At 48.0% G+C, this 20,602-nt stretch overlaps 1 protein-coding gene across 1 annotated transcript in view; it reads left to right on the top strand.

Annotated features, from left to right (window-relative positions):
* The window catches only part of LOC148453970 (uncharacterized), a 110,705-nt gene that overhangs the window by 48,875 nt on the left and 41,228 nt on the right, over nt 1–20,602 (top strand). The window contains exon 8 of the mRNA XM_088461438.1: nt 18,093–18,165. Coding sequence (XP_088317564.1) covers nt 18,093–18,165 — 73 coding nt within the window. The remainder of the gene's footprint in view (nt 1–18,092; nt 18,166–20,602) is intronic.

Here is a 20,602-nt window from a genome sequence, read left to right as displayed (position 1 = left end):
ACTTATTCGGGCGGTCCGCACAGCCTTGGTGATTGAGGACGAAGTTCCCCCAGCGGCTAAATCTAAGTATGCCTTTTTCAAAGATGTGAAGGGCGATGCCACAGTCTTTCCTCTTTCGGGTCAGTTGGTGGACCATTTAGAGGAGGCGTGGAAACAACCTGGCAAAAGATACCAGCCGCAGAGACGCCTGGCGGTGGCTTATCCGTTCGCGGATAATTATTTTGCTAAGTGTGAATCCCCTCCACAGGTGGATTCTCACGTGACCCGTCTTGTCCGTAGTGCCACATTGCCGATGCCATCCATGTCCTCCCTTAAGGATGCTACGGACTGCAAGGTAGAAATCTGCCTGAAGTCCGCTTATTCCCTTGCAGGGGGGGCAGCACGGCCGGCTATGGCCATTTGCTGGGTTGCCAGAGCGATGGAGCGCTGGGCGGATTCATTAGAGGCTTCTTTTGAATCCGACTGTCCGGCCGAACAAGCGGAGTTGATTGGCAATCTCCGTGATTCGGCCACCTACATCAACGAGGCGGCTCTAGACATTAGTACTCTGGTGTCTAGAATTTCTTCAGCAGCGGTAGCTGCTCGTCGCACCTTGTGGCTGCGATCCTGGAAGGCGGACGCAGATCCAAGAAAGGTCTGGAAGCGTTGCCGTTTACCGGAGAAGTTCTCTTCGGTCCGGATCTGGATAAGATTGTGGCCACGCTGGCGGCAGCCAAATCTGCTTGTCTCCCGTCGGCCGCTGCTCCTTCTGGTTCTGGACCATCGTCCTTTCGGTCATCTAGGGCCCAGGGCAGGCCCAAACCACAGTCGTTTCCTCGACAGGCTGGCCCTAAGAAATCGGGCAAGCCCCGGAAACAGGCATGGAGTACCAGACGTCCGGCCCCCAAGCCAGATGACAAGCCTGCGGCCTGACGGTCCGGGTCTCCCCTTGGGGGATCCCAGGGTGGGAGGCCGCCTGCTGCAGTTCTCCCGGTGTTGGTCGTTCACTACGACAGACACTTGGGTTCTGGAGGTGGTCTCTCACGGGTACGCCCTCTCCTTCCGGCACAGACCCCCGGCTCGATTCTTCACCACGGGTCTACCATCAGACCGGAACAAGGCTACGGAGCTGCGGAAGGTATTGCACACTATGCTCCAGGCTGGAGTTATAGTGCCTGTTCCATTCTCCCAGAGGGGCCAGGGTTTCTATTCAAATCTATTTTTGGTACAGAAACCCAATGGGTCATATCGTCCGATTCTCAACCTCAAAGCACTCAACAAGTCTTTGCGGGTCCCGAAGTTTCGGATGGAGACCCTACGGTCCATCATTCTGGAGCTGGAACCTGGGGACTACATGGTGTCATTGGACATACAGGACGCTTACCTGCATGTCCCTATTCTTTTGCGCCATCAAGAGTTCTTTCGGTTTGCAACCGCAGCGACCATTTCCAGTTTCGGGCGTTACCTTTTGGCCTGGCGACAGCACCACGTGTTTCACCAAGGTGATGACGGTCATGGCGGCTTCTCTGCGGCTGCAAGGAGTCCGCATGTTGCCGTACTTGGACGACCTGTTATTGGTGACAGGATCTCCAGAGCTCCTGTTACACCACTTGGACCTGACCATTGCACTGCTGCAACGGCACGGCTGACTAATCAACTGGCAGAAGTCCACTCTAATCCCGTCTCGGAGGATTCTGCATCTTGGAGCCTTATTGAACTCGGGACAGCAAAGGATCTTCGTGACGGAGGACAAGATCTCTGCTTTACAGTCAAGGGTGCGCAGTTGTCTGCACAGCCGCCGGGTGTCCTTACACTCGGCGATGAGGTTACTGGGCTCCATGGTGTCGGTGTTCGACATGGTGGAATACGCCCTGTTTCACTCCAGACCTCTGCAGCACCTGATCCTGTCCAAGTGGAACGGGCTGCCTCAGTCTCTGAAGTTCCAGACGATTGTGCTCACCCCGGAGGTTCGCCTGTCCCTTGCGTGGTGGTTAAAGACGACCCACCTCAACAAGGGACGTCCGTTCTGGGTTCCAAATTGGGTCCTGTTGACAACGGACGCCAGTCTTCGGGGCTGGGGAGCAGTTTCGGGTCCACACTTGTTCCAGGGCAGGTGGACGCCGACAGAAGCGGAGCTTCCAATAAATATCTTGGAACTCCGTGCGGTCTTCAATGCTCTCCTGCAGGCACAGCGGTTTCTCCAGGGTCACCCGGTGCAGGTCCAGTCGGACAATGCTACCACCGTGGCCTACATAAACAGGCAAGGAGGAACTCGCAGTCGGGAGGCTCTCGTAGAGGTCTCTCGGATCCTGGTTTGGGCGGAGCGCAATCTTCCGGCCATATCAGCGGTCTTCATCCCGGGAGTGCTAAATTGGCAGGCGGACTTTCTAAGTCGCCAGGACGTTCATCCAGGGGAATGGTCCCTGCACCCGGACGTTTTTCAACTACTGGTGGACAGGTGGGGTCTTCCAGAAATCGACCTCATGGCGTCCCGGCACAACAACAAGTTGCCGGTGTACGGGTCTCGCACAAGAGACGAAGGGGCGTCTCTGGTGGATGCTCTGTCCGTCCGGTGGACGTTCAGGTTCACATACCTGTTCCCTCCGGTCTCCCTTCTTCCACGGGTAGTCCGGAAATTCAAACAGGAAGGAGGGATGCTCCTGTTGATAGCTCCCGCGTGGCCCAGACGGCACTGGTTCTCAGACCTTCAGGGTCTGTCCGTGGACAGTCCTCTGCGGTTGCCGCTACGACCGGACATTCTGTCTCAGGGTCCTTGTCTTCACCCGGACCTGACTCGGCTGTCTTTGGCGGCGTGGCTATTGAGACGGCCATGCTGAGGTCCCGGGGGTTTTCCAGCTCTGTGGTGCGTACCATGTTACGAGCTCGGAAACCGTCTTCCGCGAGGATATACCATCGCGTGTGGCATATGTTCTTCCAGTGGTGTCGACCGAGAGGTTATGCACCGCGGGAGTTTCGTCTGTCTCGGATTCTCGCCTTCCTGCAAGCGGGACTAGATCATGGGCTTCGCCTTGTTTCTTTGAAGGTACAGGTTTCGGCCCTATCTGTCTGGTTTCACCGTAGGATTGCTACAATCCCGGATGTGCGCACCTTTATGCAAGGTGTTCTCCGTATTCAGCCGCCCTTTGTTCCACCTGTGGCGCCTTGGGATTTGGCTGTGGTCCTGAGGGCTCTCCAAGGACCGCCGTTTGAACCACTGGGCTCAGTGGATATTAAATGGCTAACAGCTAAGACTGTTTTCCTTCTGGCCGTTGCTTCAGCCAGACGTGTTTCTGAGTTAGGGGCTCTTTCTTGTAGACCCCCTTTCTTGGTTTTTCATGGGAACAGGGCAGTGCTCCGCACTCGGCCCAAGTTTCTTCCCAAAGTTGTTTCCCAGTTTCATGTTAACGAGGAAATAGTTGTTCCGGCCTTTAACTCACCGGGTCTTTCCGTGGGTGAGGCCTCTTTGGATGTTGTGCGGGCCTTAAGGACTTATGTGGACCGCACTTCTTTGTTTAGGAAGTCGGACGCTTTGTTGTCCTCTATGGCTTCTGTAAAAAGGGTTGGCCTGCTTCAAAGCAAACTTTGGCAGCCTGGATCCGTATGGCTATTTCTGAAGCTTATCTTCATGAAGGCCTACCGGTCCCTCCTTCTCTGAAGGCTCATTCCACTAGGTCTGTGGGTCCTTCGTGGGCAGCTTGACGTGGTGCCTCGGCAGTTCAGATCTGCAAGGCTGCTACGTGGTCTTCTGTCCATACCTTCGTGAGGTATTACAGGTTTGACACCTTCGCCTCTCAGGATGCTTCCTTCGGGCGGCGGATTCTCCTTTCTGCACAGGAGCGTCCCCACCCTTAAAGGATACTGCTTTGGGACATCCCCAAGGTATCCTGTGGATACCCTATGGACCCTGAAGTAGAAAATATGAGATATGGTAAGAACTTACCCTTGTTATCTCTATTTCTACGAAGTCCATAGGGTTCCACAGGACTCCCGCCCTGTCGCACCTGTGCTGCAGATGGGCTTTGCTCTGGTCACCGGTTTTCCGTCTCCCTCTGGTGAGAATGTGATTCTTGTATGTGTCCAGATCTTTGTTCTCTCTCTTCCTTCTCCTCCTCCGGCCTATGGCTTGGTAACTAACTGAGGTGCCTTGGCCTGGGGGCGGGGTATAGGAGGGGGACCTAGTGCATCCTGGGAGGCTGAAAGCTTAACTCTTTGGTGCCCTGCGACTGACGTCACACCTATACCCCAAGGTATCCTGTGGAACCCTATGGACTTCGTAGAAATAGAGATAACAAGGGTAAGTTCTTACCATATCTCATATTATTCCCTTGCTGGAGGGGCGTCCAGGCTGGCTATGGCCGTGTGCTGGGGGCCAGAGCCATGGAGCGCTGGGTAGGTAACGATCTCTGCACACTGACTCTCCAGCAGAGCAGGTGGATAGTGGCAAATTCTCAGAGACTTAGCCACGTTCATAATGAGACAGTCTTACATATAGCCTGTTCCTTTCCAGAATCTCCTCGGCAGCAGTAGTGGCTCGCCGCTCCCTGTGGTTGCGCTCTTGGAAAGCGGACGCAGATTCCATTTGGAATGCTTTGCCTTTTATGGGACAGGTCCTGTTTGGCCCTCATCTGGATACAATTGTGGCCCCGCAGGCAGCAGCTACGTCTGCATGTCTGCCACCGGCTACAGTCCCATCGGGGTCTGGGGCTTCGTCTTTTCGGCCCTGTGAGGCCAGGGTAAGTCTAAAATACAGCTTTCCAAGACAGTCAGTAGCCAGGAAATCTGCTCAGCCATAAGAACAGGCTTGGAGTACAAGATGTCCTACTCCCAATTTGGACTATAAGCCTTCAGCCTCACGGGACGGTGCTGGTGTCTGACCACCACGGACACTGGGGTAAGAAGTATTTTCTTGAAGGTATGTCCTCTCCTCCCGGTAAACGCCTCTCAGCCGGTTTTTCGTTACAGGTCTTCTGTCAATTCAAGACAAGGCCCTGTAATTTTTGAGGGTGTTACACTCTATGCTCCAGGCAGGAGTTATAGTACCTATTCCGTTGCCCCAAAGGGGAACGGGGTGTTACTCCATCCTCTTTCTGGTACAGAAACCCAATGGGTCTTACCAGGACATCCTCAACCTCGAATCCTTCAACAAATTCTTAAGAGTTCCTCGGTTCAGGAGGGGGGCCCTGCATTCCATCATTCAATGGAGCCTGGGAATTTTGTGGTGTCGTTGGATATATTCAGGGTGACTACCTGAATATCCCTATTTTCTTAGCACACCAGTGTTTTCCTCAGGTTTGCAGTGGTCGATAAGCATTTCCAGTTTCTGGCATTGCCCCTTGGTCTGGCCTCCGCGCCTCATGGTTTACCAGGGTCATGGCAGTTATGGCAGCCCACCTGCGGATGCAGGAGGTCCGCTTGTTACCCTATCCGGGTGACCTCCTGTTGTTACCAGGGTCTCCAGAGATACTTCAGTGCCATCTGCAATGGACAATATCTGTGTTGCTACGTTACGGCTGACTGATAAACTGGAAATGGTCCTCTCTGATTCCTCACAGAGGATGCTCCATATCCCAACATCTGAGGATCTTTGTGATTGAGGAAAAGATCTATGCATTACAGGCAAAGGTACGCAGTTGCCTGCAGAGTCGCCGAGTGTCTATTCACTCGGCAATGTGGTTCCTGGGTTCCAGGGTGTCACTGTTCGACATGGTGGAGAGTACCCAGTTTCACTCTAAACCTCTAGAAAAAATTGATCCTCTCCGGATGGGATGGGTTGCCCCATAGGATAAAGTCAATAGTGCTTTCCCCGGAGGTTTGTCCCTCTCTGGCCTGGTGGCTGCGGAAAGCTCACCTAAACAAGGGGCACCCCCTTTGGGATTGCGGACAGGGTCCTTCTGACGACGGACGCCAGTATCCGTGGCTGGGAAGCAGTGACTGGTCCACACTTGTTCCAGGGCAGGTGGACACCAGCTGATTATGCGCTTCCCATAAAATCTGAGAACTCTGAGCAGTATTCAAGGTTCTCCAGCATGCAGGACAGGTCCTCCATGGAAATACCGTGCAGGTACAGTCTGACAAAGCCATCATGATGGCTTATGTAAACCACCTAGGAGGTTCCCGAATTCTGGCTTGGGTGGAAGGCTATATCCCTGCCATCATCGGCAGTGTTCATTCAGGAATCCTCAGATGGAAAGCAGGCTTTCTTAGCCATCAAGACGTGCATTCAGGGAAATGTCCGCTTCATCAGGAGATGTTCAATCTTCTGGTGAACAAGTGGAGCCTTTCAGAGATGAGACTCTTCTGGTAGACGTATGTAGGTCCAGTGGACCTTCCAGGTTGTGTACCTCGTCCCTCCATTATCCCTTCTTCCTCCAGTAATAGCAAGAAGAAGGCACGCTCCTGCTGATAGCTCCAGCGTGGGCCAAACGGCACTATTACTCAGATCTTCGGAGCCTCTCAGTTAACACTCCGAAGCTGTGGCCTCTACGCCCGGACCTGTTGTCTCTGGATCCTGGCTGATACCCAGACCTGGGTTGTCTGTCCTTGACAGTGTGGCGGTGGAGACTGCCCTCTTAAGGTCTAGGGGTTTTCCAGCTCTATAGTTAACAGGGGCTCTGTCCATGCTAAGAGCTCGGAAGCTTTTATCTGCAAGAATTTACCATCGGGTATGGCATACTTTCTTTCAGTTGTGTCGCCCTAGAGGCTATGCTCCTCGGGTGTTCCGGATATCCAGAGTGTTGGCTTTCCTACAGATGGGCTTAGATAACTGTCTTCACCTTGCTTACCTGAGGGTGCAGGTTTCTGCCCTGTTGGTATGGTTTCATCGTAGGATTGTTACTCTTCCTGAGGTCCGCACCTTTGTGCAAGGTGTATGTTATAGTCAGCATTGGGATTTGGCTCCTTGGGATTTGGCTGTGGTCCTTAGGGCTCTCCGAGGACCGCCATTTGATTCACTGGGCTCAGTGGATTTCAAATGACTTACGGCTAGGACTGCATTCCTTCTGGCCATTGATTTGGCCAGTAGGGTCGCAGAATGGGGGGCTCTGTCATGTAGATCTCCCCTTTTCTCATCTTTCCTAGGAACAGGGCAGTGCTGCGCACTTTTCCCTGGTTTTTTACCTACGGTGGTGTCTAGTTTCCACATCAATGAGGAAATTATAGTACCGGCCTTTACTTCCCCAGTCCTGTCTGCTGGTGAGGCCTCCTTGGATGTGGTACGGGCTTTACGAATTTCAGTTCACCGTACCAGTCCATTTAGGAAATCAGACTCTCGGTTTTGTCCTTTCTGGTTTCCATAAAAAGGGTTGGCCTGCCACTATGCTAACTTTGGCAGGATGGATTCACAGGTCTTCCTGTTCCATCCTCTATTAAAGCTCTTCCACTAGGTCTGTGGGTCCTTCGTGGGCAGCTCGACGTGGCGCCTCAGCGGTGATTGTCAGCCACGTGGTCATCTGTCCATATTTTTGTAAGGTATTATGCTTTTGATACCTTCGCCTCTCAGGATGCTTCCTTCGGGCGGCGGATTCTCCTTACAGCACAGGAGCGTCCCCACCCTTAAAGGATACTGCTTTGGGACATCCCCAAGGTATCCTGTGGATACCCTATGGACCCTGAAGTAGAAAATGAGATATGGTAAGAACTTACCCTTGTTATCTCTATTTCTACGAAGTCCATAGGGTTCCACAGGACTCCCGCCCTGTCGCACCTGTACTGCAGATGGGCTTTGATCTGGTCACCGGTTTCTCCGTCTCCTTCTGGTGAGATTCTTGTGTGTTCCAGACTTTCTTCTCTCTTTGTTCTCCTCCTCCGGCCTATGGCTTGTTACGAAACTGAATTGCCTTGGCTTGGGGGTGGGCTATAGGAGAGGGACCCTGGTGCATCCTGGGAGGCTGAAAATTTAACTCTGTGGTGTCCGTGCCTGACGTCATCACCTATACCCCAAGGTATCCTGTGGAACCCTATGGACTTCGTAGAAATAGAGATAACAAGGGTAAGTTCTTACCATATCTCATATTTTTTTATATTGTGAATCAAACAACATTTAGGACAACATAACAGAAAACTTCAGCGTGCATAACTATTCACCCCCCTAAAATCAGTACTTTATCGAGCCACCTTTTGCGGCAATTACAGCTGCAAGTCGCTTTGGATAAGTCTCTATGAGCTTGCCACACCTTGCCCCTTTCTATTTTTGCCCATTCTTCGAGGCAAAACTGCTCCAGCTCCGTCATGTTGGATGGTTTCCGCTTGTGAACAGCAATCTTCAAGTCTGACCACAGATTCTCAATTGGATTGAGATTTGGGCTTTGACTAGGCCATTCCAACACATTTAAATGTTTACCCTTAAACCACTCAAGTATTGCTTTAGCAGTATGCTTCGGGTCTTTGTGCTACCGGAAGGTGAACCTCCGTCCCAGTCTCAAATCACAGGCAGACTGAAACAGGTTTTGCTTAAGAATATCCCTGTATTTATCACCATCCATCTTTCCCTCAACTCGAATCAGTTTCCCAGTCCCTGCTGCTGAAAAACATCCCCACAGCATGATGCTGCCACCACCATGTTTCACTGTGGAGTTGGTGTTCTTGGGGTGATGGGATGTGTTAGGTTTGCACCAGACATAACGGTTTCCTTGGTGGCCGAAAAGTTAAGTTTTAGTCTCACCTGACCAGAGCACCTTCCTCCGTACATTTCCTCCGTACAAATCTTGTTGTCTTATTTTTATCACTAAGTAATGGCTTTTTTCTGGCCACTCTTCCATAAAGCCCAGCTTTATGGAGTGTACGGCTTATTGTGGTCACATGCACAGATACACCAGTCTATGCTGTGGAACTCTGCAGCTCCTTCAGGTTACCTTTTGGTCTCTGTGCTGCTTCTCTGATTAATGCCCTCCTTGCCCAGTCTGTGAGTTTTGGTGGGCGGCCCTCTCTTGGCAGGTTTGTTGTGGTAACATGTTCTTTCCATTTGATGATGGATTTGATGGTGCTCCCGGTGTGTTTATACTGACAGGTCATGTGACACTTAGATTTCACACAGGTGGACTTCATTTCACTAATTGTGACTTCTGAAGGTAATTGGTTGCACCAGAACTTTTGAGGGGCTTCATAGCAAAGGGGGTGATTACATATGCACATGCAAATTTTCATTTCACTTCACCAAATTAGACAATGTGCAGATCCATCATATAAAATTCAGATAAAAAAAAAATTACAGGTTGTAATGTAACAAAAAAGGTAAAAAGTCAAGGGGGTGAATACAAGGGGGGAAGGCACTGTATTTCTTAGATGGCAATGGCAGGACTGTGGAAGGTACTGAATATGTGGTTTGAAGGAGATGGAGGCGTCAAGGATAAATCCAAGACTGCGTACTTGGGGCTAGAGGAGATGGTTGTGCGGCCAATAAATAATGAAATTGTGGCAAGTGAGGTTATGCGGGAGGGTGGGGAGGTGATCAGCTTGATTTTAGACATGTTAATGCTGGGACATCCATAAAGATATAGCAGAGACAGTTGGAGATACGAGTGAGGGGAGTGGTCAGGGGAGGAGAGGTAGGTCTGAGTGTCCTCGGCATAGAGATATTGGAGGCCAAAAGAGCTGATGCGCTCACCTAGAGAGGACGTATAGAGGGAGAATAGGAGAGGTCCCAGAACAGAACCTTGGGGGACACCTACTGTTAGTGGAAGTGGAATCATGAGAGGAGAAAGAGGTGAGAGGGCAGTATCTTGCAGACCGAGGGAGTGAAGGATTTGCAGGAGGAGAGGTTGGTACAGAGAGTGTCAAAAGCAGCAGGGAGGTCGAGAAGCATTAGTAGAGAGAAGTGGCCTTTTGATTTAGCAGCAAGGAGTTCATTGCTGACTTTCATGAGGGCAGTTTCAGTGAAGTGGTGAGGACGGAAGCCAGACTAAAATGGATTGAGCAGTGAGTGCGAGGAAAGATAGTCATTAAGGCAGTTGTAGACATTCCGCTCAAGGAGTTTGAAGGCAAATGGGAAGAGAGAGATAGGGCGGTAGTTGGAGAGAGTGTTGGGATCAAGGGTGTTTTTTTTAAGAATGGTGTAGACAAGGGCATGCTTGACTGCAGCTGGGACAGTGCCTGATGTGGGAAAATGGGATGAGCAACAGAGGAGTTGGGTAGTGGAGGGGATAGGGTCAAGGAGTGGTGGTCTAGGAAAGGAGGGAGCTGATTTGTCCTAACATATGGAGTCAGTTTAAGATGTGAAGTTGGTGCCAAAGTCAAGCGCAGGGAGCAGGGGTGTCAGAGTATAGGGGCAGAGGAGGGAGTTGAATGTGGCAATTTCACAAGGAGGGTTTGAGGACTGGGAGGAGATGAGGTTCTTTAAAATACAACTGTTTTGAGAGAAAGGGCGGTACTGTTGGATGAGCGCATACATTTAAAGTGTAGGATGTCTGCATAGGAGTGGGATTTTCTCCACTGTTACTCGGCAGTTTTTGAGTGCATCCGGCTTCAACTTGTAGAGCCTGCGGAAAAAGGATGAATGTCATGCATAGGGATTATTGCTGTGGAATTTAAAGCAGTCGTTTCGTTCCTGCAGCAAAAATCGCCGCACTTTAAATTAATCTCCTCTTCATGTTCCTCCATTTGCGGCACATTAAACATTGCAGCACAAAGTATGTGCATGCTTGTGATTACATCTCTTCTGGTAAATATGTAAGTTTGTTTTTTAAAGTGACTAAATCTAATTCATAGGAGTTCTTTGAGAAAATTCTTTCTGTGCGCCACAAATACTTTTTAAAGTTTTTTTTTTTTAAAGTTGAAAACTGGTCAGATGGCATGTGAGGTCAGTGTAATTAAAATCAGTACGTTTTTTTTTGAATAGATGAACATTAAAAACAGGGCTATCTTTATATAGTTAAAGCTTAGCAAAACATATTACAAAGATTGAAGAAATTAGAAATATATACAAATATTAGATATAACTAAAAACTCAATTTAATCAATATTCCTAACCTGGCTTCTTCATTTGTTTACAAAGCAATCTAAACAGGACAAGCTTTAACCTCAGTTAAGACCATATTGATAGACGAACCAAATTTAATGATAAAATAAGCATTTTTTGGGGGGGCGAAACTGCCAACCTAGGCATTGTTGAAGGTAACAGTTGGGCTGGTTCATTACACCAAGAATTTACGAATTAAACACACCAAAGGTTTTTGGAATAGGCTGCCTTTGACAATTATCTTAAAAATAACATGACACCTAGGCACCGCAGGCCAAATTCTAAGTTTTTGAGCTGGATGAGTCTTTGCACAATGACTGTGAAAGAGATCTAATAAATATTCTCCTAAATCATTATACTCAAATAATGGAACATTATACAAACACAATATCCAAAGCGGGGAGAAATTGACAGTGCGCAAAAGCCTGCAGTCCTTGCAAAAAACATACCAAAGTAATACAATGGAGATTGACCAATCTGAGAAGAACTTAGAGAAAAATATAAGAAATTTGTAAGGGATAGATAGTGTTAACAGGCAGGGCGCCGGAGCTAGAGAGGGCAACTTTATGCGCGCGCCGAAGGCGCTCGCGCGTCCGAAGGGGGCGTGGTCATGAAAAGGGGGCGTGTCTATAAGACGCGTCCCCTTTTCGTCATACTTGGGGGCGTGCCCGTCGCTTACGGACATGCCGGGCAGCCCCCAAGCTCTGCAGAAAGGGAGAATAGATGCCGGGGCGCATGCGCCCGGCGTCTATTCTCCGATGGTGACCGTGACACCGCATTTTTCTCCACCCGCGGGACATTGCGTCCCGCTGGTGAGAACGGCACCCGCAGGCTGTGAGGGCAGGGCGCTTTTTGCCCTCCTCCTGGAGGGCAGGGTGCTTTTTGCCCTCCAGAAGGAGGGCAGGGCGCCGCGCCCCGCTAAAACAGCCTAGCGGGAACGCTAGATAGAAATTATTACTTATACCTCTCTTCCACCAAAAACCTGGTCCGACCTGGGTTTTCAGACATGGTTCCAACCCAGGTCAGACACCGTTTACACAGCACCATCGATCTGGGTTATTCTCAATCCAGCCCCGTTCACACTGAACCTGGGTCTGCCCTGCTAAACTTGTGAGGTCATAAAAAGTGGGAGGTGACTGCTCCACAGTCACCAATCGGCTCATTTTAGGCATGGCCCAGGTCGGATAACCAGGGTTGCATCATTTACACTGCACCATTACCCAGGTACATCCTGGATTCGACCTTGGTAGCTACCTGGGTTGGATTGCCTGGTCACTTGACCCGGGTTATTTTTCAGGGACTCATTTACACTGAGCTGCGACATGGGTAGACCCAGTAAAAACCCAGGTTTTTGCTCTGGTGTAAAAGGGGTATTACACAACAGCAAATGTCAATGGAATGTATGCATGAGAGAGACTACAGAACATAAATCCAACAGGCTCCTCAACTTCAATAGTTGATACTTCTGATGGTGAGATGTCTGATAATTTAACCTATACAACAAACATGGGAAAGGGATTTTTTAGCGGTAAATACGGATATCTCTGTGGAATCATTCAAGACATACAAGAAATATGACAGAGAAATTACAAAAAGAGATGAGTCTGGGACACAAATACAGAATGTTAAGGAGATAGGCAACACTGATACATTACAAATCATTAACCTCCCAGACAAAATGCTGAACTTGATTCTCCAAGGGTCTTCTTTCTCCCCAAGCTCCTTGGCATGGATAGATTTGATATATAAAAATACATAATCTATTCACTCAAAAACGTTTTCTGAAGATTTAATAAAAACAAAGCCCATTAACCAGATGCTTTAGAACAGTGGTTCTCAAACTCTGTCCTCAGGACCCCACACAGTACACGTTTTCCAGGTAACCTAGCAGGTGCACAGATGTATTCATTGCTCACTGACACATTTTAGTGGAGCTAATTATCGCACTTGTGATTCTGTGAGGAGACCTGGAAAATATGCACTGTTTGGGATCCTGAGGACCGAGTTTTAGAACCTGTGCTTTAGAAGATCTACTGAAAAGAACAAGATGATAAAGTACAAAACATGGGGAAACCCATTACTTTTTAGGGAAAAAAAAAATCTCCCTAATTCACAAATCTGTTCAGATTCAGGTATTTTTGGAACTGGTATCACATGACCTAGACTCTCTATCACTAATAGATCCAGGAGTTCACAGAATTTGAATAAAGCATTCTTTTTAGCCTTAACCAATTGCCTGGCATGGTCGTATCAGATATGACCATTCCAGACTGGGCTTTACCTGACATGGTCCTATCTGATACGAGCAGTCAGAAATGCCCACTGGGCGGCTGCGGGAAGCTAATCTTCCCGCAGCCGCCTATATAAGAGGGACCTCCTGGTCCCTCTACACCAGGGATCGGGAACCTCAGACCCGGGGGCCTTATAAGGCCCTCGGAATCATTTGGTCTGGCCCTCTGTGCTTTTTTCTGCTAGCCTCATCTGGCTAGTAGGGTGCCTAGAACGGCACCCTGCAGCCAGAATCTATGCAGCAGTGTTGCCTGGAGCGTCCTTGGAACACTTCATACTGTCACACCGCTGCCCTTACAGCTCCCCAGAGCATCCTCTGTAATCACCGTCGATTGTGGCCCCGCCCTTATGTGACGTCACATGGAGGGGGTGTGGCCATGACTGGGCCAGCAAATAATGTTATATCAAAATGGCACTCGGCAGAAAAAAGGTTCCCCACCCCTGCTCTACACTATCGGCTCCCCCTCCTTTGTGTCCCGATCACTGCTGGCCACAGTGAACGGGCACCCGGCATCATCCTCCTCCCAGCGTGGCTGCAAGAACAGCTGTGGCTGAAGCAGCAGCAGCCGCGTGTCCTGATCGCTGTGGCCAGCAGTGATCGGGAAGCTGGCTTCATCCCTCCCGGCCCGTTCAAAGGCAGTAGCCTCAACTCCTTGTAGTCGCTGCGGCTGCTGCACTTTGTCCAGCCAGCGACACACTCCTCCCAGCGTGGCTGCCTTCCGCAGTCCAGCTCCTAATATCCGCCGCATCTGCTGAAGTTCCTGCCGCCGAGACCTCCCTCCCCTTCCGCCGGGTACACACTGCCGACTGTCGGTACACAGGTACATTAGCGCTGCCTCTGCTGTCTGCCCCCCATGGCATTTGCCTGATCACTGCTGACAAGTGATTGGGCAGGGTCTACTCATACAGATATACATACACACTGTACTATGTGCGTGTGTATGTATATATATATGTGTGTGTGTGTGTGTGTGTGTGTGTGTGTGTGTGTGTGTGTGTGTGTGTGTGTGTGTATGTATGTGTATATATATATATATATATTTTATTTTTTTTCAACTACCCTGAAATGGTACATTTTATTATCACGTTATATAATAAATAGCTATTTAAGCGTGATTTTACATTTTTGGAAAAAAAAATATGTATTGAGTCAAGTTTAAATAACTATTTACATGATTTGCTAATAAAATAACTACAATTTTGGGGGCATTTTGTGAAAAAAAAAATTAGTTAAGTGGTTAAAATACTTTGCGAGCTGGAGGAACATTATTATAAAACCATCCGATAAAGGAGGTTGTTGTCTTATGGAGGTTATGTTCTACTATTTTTAGCAGAAATTTAAAGACAATTCAACAGTGGCGATTGGCTGTGGAATTAAATCTCATAGCAATTTCTGTAAAGAAAATGGAAACATTTTCAAAAATGCCTATGAAAAGGGATCATCACCAAAGCTGAATATGAATGCATGAGGATAGATCCCACACTGTATGCACTTCCCAATGAACCCATCCACCAGGGAGATCAGTAGTGTCCAGTATAGGGGGTCTAATGGGGAAAAAGCTTGCACTTTTGTGAACTTCTGTGAAAATGTGTCCTAGCGTTACCTTCAAAAATAAGGGATTCCCATTGTTCTACTGAGCAAAGTACAATATATGTTTCTGAATTCAGAGGCATTACTTTGTATGTATGATGTAGAATTGCTATGTACCAGCATTTACCATGGCAAAGGTTTGAGCACACAGTGTACTAGTGAATTCAATGAATTTTTCATATTCTTATTGAACAAAATACTATTTTTGTTTTTGATTATTTCTGCAAAACCTGAGGTACAGAAATGGACACGACTTGGGCATCTACATATGTCAACCTGTACCTCAGGTGGTGGGAGACGTAATGTGTCTTGCCCTGATAATGATCTGTATATTGGACATGTTTTATGGTTTGCTATATAAGCAACCAATCATCTGGGAATGCAATGAAACTCTTCTAAAAGCATTCATCAACAACTAATACTAATAATTTGACTTTGAAGTTAAAATCTGAGATTCACAATCATACAAGTACGTCTTTGAACCTGACTGTGATAAAGACAGAGGGCGGGATGCATGAGGCATCGCAATTTCCATGCGATGTATCCCGCCACTCATCACATATATGCCGCCGTTAATTACGCCGGTATGCATGTAGAAAAAAAGCAAATGACCGCTCTCCCGATAAGAGCTGTCCTTTGCGAGTGAGGGACTTTCGGGTCTAAGTGTCATATTAACAAGCAACCTAGGACTGGAGGATGTAAGTTTTTGAAACTGATGCCGATCAGCTATCTGGTTATTTGCATTGAGAAAGCCATGAGTGAAGTGTGTGTTTGCTAGTGTCCACTCTAGGTCCGGCGCGGGGCAGGGGGCAGGGCGCCGGACCGTAGAGAGGGCACTCTAGTGCCCGAAAACGGAGCTGTGACCATGAGAAAAGGGGGCTTGTCTTTAAGATGCGCCCCCTTTTCATCGCTCTTGGGGGCATGCCCAGCACTTGCGTACATGCCAGGCTACCCCCTAGTCTCATCTCTCTGTGAATACATGCTGTGCGCATGCGCACGGCATCTATTCTCCGGCGGTGATGGCTGCCCCACAATTTCTCCTACCCGCGGCCTGCAATGACCGCACCCGGCAGTTTGTTTTAGCAGGGTGCCGCCAAAAGGACAGGGCACATTCTGCCCTTTTGAAATCAAGCAGGGCGCAGTGCCGTGCTAAAACAGCCTATTGGGAATGCTATGTTTGCTGTGTGCATAATGTGATTTGTGTTTACATAATTTTGGTTGCATTCACTTGCTAATTCTATAAACTCATTGTATGCTAACAAAACTAATTTTACATTTATACCATATTAAGAAATAACAATAGTAACTGTAACCTCCCACTTAAAGGGGCACTTTTATTTGGAGAAAGATTTAACCCTTAGGGGAGGGGGGGTGAAAAGTCTTTATCCTTCAACAATTCAATGGTACAAGACACTATAAACCTAGAAGACTATACAACAGGCAGAATATCTCTTCCTCTAGACATCCCTTTTGAGCATGTAAGATTATAGATAAAAGGTAAAGTATTGTCTGAATCAGTCCCATCTAACACAGAAAATGTAAGAAATTGATATACATCCAAAGCCCCAACTCCCCGATCTGCGATCCAAACCGGGGGTCGACGGCCATCGGTGATTCGCAACCTGTCGGTGGATCAGGTAATTAATCATGTTAAATCCCCGACTTGCCGATTCCGACCATTTTCTAGTCAGAATCAGGGAATTGAGATTGTGTAACATGTTGAATATCTCTGATTTTCCAGCGTCGGCAGAACGGGCAATAGTAGCAATCAGTCGTAGATGTATGGTCCCCTGAAGAATAATAATATCCTCCATGGAACAGCCATTTATGAAATTTGTCAGCATGCAATCCGTTTGGTCGTCAAGCAGGAATAGGGTTATAATGATTCATGTCAAAATGGGTATCAATATGTATATAACGGAGTTAGGCAAAGAAGTGGATAAACTATCCCCATCAAAGTGGTTGTCTGCATACATGTGGTTAAATGAAGTACCATTTGTCATGATTGTATGTCACAAATTGGGTAGCTTACCATATATATAATGCAGATGTAGCAGAATACAGCCAATGGTACTAGATTGCAGACTGGCTTTGCTCGACAACCGTAACATACGTAAGTGTGGGTATGCTAAAGGCAAGGCAAGAAGCTATTGGCTACAGGGACATGAGGGGGTTGTGCCAGCTGGTAGCAAAATTATCAGATTGTTACGATTGTGGTTCTGTACAGGCTTGGGGAAATATTAACAGAGAATGAAACGGCAATCAAAAATAGAGAATTAATGTGTTGCGTATCAAAATGGTGAATAGGATCATTATAAGGATAGTACTTGGTATATTTATGATATCCAGTTATATAATTAATAAGCAGACCATGGGAAAGCAGCATGGATAAACTTGTATGTAGAAATACAAGTCTATAAGAAACAAAGGCTGTATTGTTCATTCGTGCTCGGTGGGCTAATGCAGCTCAATTTGTGGATCCACAGGCAGAGGAGAATGTTTGATCCATTCCCTCCTGGCAGGGATTGGTATGTTGTCGGTGACCATTAGGGTGCATCTTATTAAAAGGATCTGTTGCATCTGTTGGGATGCTGGTGTAGCTACTGGAGATAAACCAATAAATAAATCAAATATCAGTAGCATCCTGATGGTCATCGGAGGTAATACATCTGATGCGCACAAATTGGTATCTTGGTAATCCCATTTTAAGTCTTTATGGATGCAAGCTGGTTGCTCAAAGGTTATTGTTTTCATCTGTTTCCTTCATATGAAGAGGTGATGCAATTTTGGAACCATGTAGCTCAAGTTTGATAGCCAGGAAATTAATTGAAATAGGACTGTAATTAAGGGTTGAAGCTCTTGTAGTGTAGTGTACCAGATTAGGAATATGTCGTCCTATATAGTGTGTGTAGTCTTATCGTTATCACAACCATGGATATTCTGGAATGCTGCATAAACTATCACAAACAAATTATATACTGATAGGTGTTTTTAAGGATCCTACCATTAAACAAACATCAAAGTATATATAGATAGGTGGAGTGCTTGGCCAAAAAGGCCATCAACACTTTCCAAATATACAAAATCCAATCGGCAGAGAGTATGGAAGTTCCCACATTAAAACTGTGAAGTGTTAGTGTGGAAATTCATAGATGGAGAGAGAGATTCATGGATGGATAGAGATATAGATAGGTGGATAGAGAGGGAGAGAGAGAGAGATGTATATTTTTGTGTGCATACTGTAAAGAAATACCCCAATAATGTGTTTGCATTGCTTTCTAGGCCACTAATGATTGACAGTACAGGAAACTACAACCAACTGTCAGTCTCCAAAACATCGCAGACTGCTATTCAGGTAAACTTTCTTTGTTTTTATTTTGTTTAGTATTTTAATTATAAAACTATATTAAACTGTGCTTTAAAATTATTACTAGATTTTAATAGTTACATTTATTGTGGGGAAAGAGTCCAAACCAGAGTGTAAACTTTGCACTTGCTATGTGTAAACGAGCTCATCGCTCATATTAGGAATACCTAAGCAGGGTACAAACTAAACAACGTGTGTACTCAGCGAAAGGCTCCTCCCAAGACATGTGGAACTAAAAGTAATGGAGTTTGGTATGATTATTTTTCTTTGTCTTTTTTTTGGGGGGGGGGGGTTGAAGAGACGCACTGAATCATGGTGTATATAGCCTTTTTTAAGAAGTTGTTGTTTTAAATAATTTCAATTGTTCATTTGCGCCGACATTTACATCTCGATCCTGCAAGAACAGCAGCACCTAAATGCTTGTCAAGGTAGTTGTGCCTCCTTGACAATGAGGGGTGCGCAGTTGGAATTTGGTGGTGCTCGGGGCCTATGCCGTTACAGCTCCTGCTTTCGTTTGTGTACCCAGCTACTAGGAAGCACTTACAACCTACAATGCAATACCACTCCAGATCTGTTTATATATGTGCACAATTTCTGGAGATTGTTTTTTCTGTGGGGGGAATTACATTTTTCTACTTCAGGGTCCGTAGGGGGTCCACAGGGTTGACCTTGGGGTATAGCTGGATCTGGATCCACGGGTACCACGCAGTTAAAGCTTTTGCTGCTCCCAGGATGCACTTGGGTTAATCTTCCTCTATACCCCGCCCCTGAGCCACAGGCACCTCAGTTTTAGTTGGTGCCTGGCCGGAGTCGGGTCACCCTTGCGCAGTGGGGCTGCAGGAGCAGCCCCTAAGCAAATTTTTAAAGAAGAAAAGAAGTTTATTTATTTTTCACTCTTCAGATGGGCAGCATCAGACTGTCCATTAGGACGTCCACGCTGCCGCTCCTACACCCCGCTGGCGCTGCGACGCGAGTACAGCTCTGGGGATCCCAGCGGGACCTTGGAGTCTGTACTAGCAGGGCTCCGGGAACTCCCAAGTCTGCTGCAGGAAATACAGTCTTTACCCGCCGGTCTCTGGGGACAGACCGGCGGTGCTAGTTAGCGGCGGCATGCTCTACCTATTCAAGCATACCCCGCGCGTCCGCTAGACCACCAGGGAATAATGGCTGGAGGCGGGAACCGGCATACCTGGGGTTAATGACTAGCCAGGGGAGAGAGCCTTCCCTGTTTAGCGGCTACTCGCCTTTTCTCATCTGTACTGGCGACGCTGAGCTGTGTTCCTCATGCGGCCACTCCTCCTCTGAGGCCTCGTCTTCGGCTTTTCAGTCGATGTTACAGGGTGACATGCCTCCAAAGGCGTCTAAGCATCCAGTGCTGGCGGCCCAGGCTGCGCATTTAACGGACACTGCCATGTCTTCGGATGACGGGGGGGGGGTACATGAGGACTCGGACGCCACGGCTCAGGAGGTAGAGACTAAATCCTCCATTAATGTTCTGGCATTGGTTAGGGTGGTGCGGGCCATCCTTCACATTGAGGATGATGCACCGACCCCTAGGTCGAAGTATCCTAATTTTAAGGAGGCCAAGGTGGCTTCGACTGGTTTTTTTTTTTTCCCCTGTCTGACCAGCTGACAGATCATATGGCGGGGGCTTGGCAGTTGCCCAGTAAGAGATTCCAGCCACAAAAACGGCTGGCATCCAATTATCCATTTCCTGAGGCTCATTGCAGGAAATGGGAAACCCCACCGGCGGTGGATTCCCATGTCACCCGCTTAAGCAAAAGCACTACATTGCCCTTACGGTCTATCTCCTCCCTGAAGGATCCCACTGACAGGAAGGTGGAGACTTGTCTAAAGTCCATCTACTCTCTCTCAGTGGCAGTGGCCCGTCCGTCCATGGCCATCTCCTGGGTGGCTAAAGCCATTGAGAGCTGGTCCAACGCATTAGAGGATACCTTTCCAGACGATGCTCTGGATGTCCAGAGAACGTTAATAGGACAGATGAGATGCTGCGTCCTATATTGGGGAAGCATCTTTGGATGCAAGTCTACTGACCTCTAGGGTTTCGGCGGCAGCAGTGTCTGCTCGTCGGTCCTTGTGGCTGAGGGTCCTGGAGAGCAGACGCAGATTCTAACAAGGGCCTGGAGGCCTTACCCTTTAATGGGGAGTTATTTGGTCCAGACTTGGACAAAATAGTGAATACTCTGGCTAAATCCAAGTCAGCTTTTCTCCCTTCGACCACAACGCATGCTAAGGTCAGGAGCTCTGCCTTTCGGGTTCAGGGTAAGGCCAATGGTCAGTCCTTCCCGAGGCAGTCGGCGACCAAGGCCGCCTCTAAATCCAAGAAGCAGGCATATGGAGTGCTAGGCGCCCTTCTTCCAAGCAAGAAGATAAACCTTCTGCCTGATGGCACGGGCCTCCCTCT

The sequence above is a fragment of the Taudactylus pleione genome, unplaced genomic scaffold (genome assembly GCF_031769625.1).
Source record: "Taudactylus pleione unplaced genomic scaffold, aTauple2 ptg001049l, whole genome shotgun sequence".
NCBI classification, from domain to species: Eukaryota; Metazoa; Chordata; class Amphibia; order Anura; family Myobatrachidae; genus Taudactylus; species Taudactylus pleione.
The sequence above is the reverse complement of the archived record's forward strand: the minus strand, read 5'-3'. Positions and strand labels throughout refer to the sequence as shown.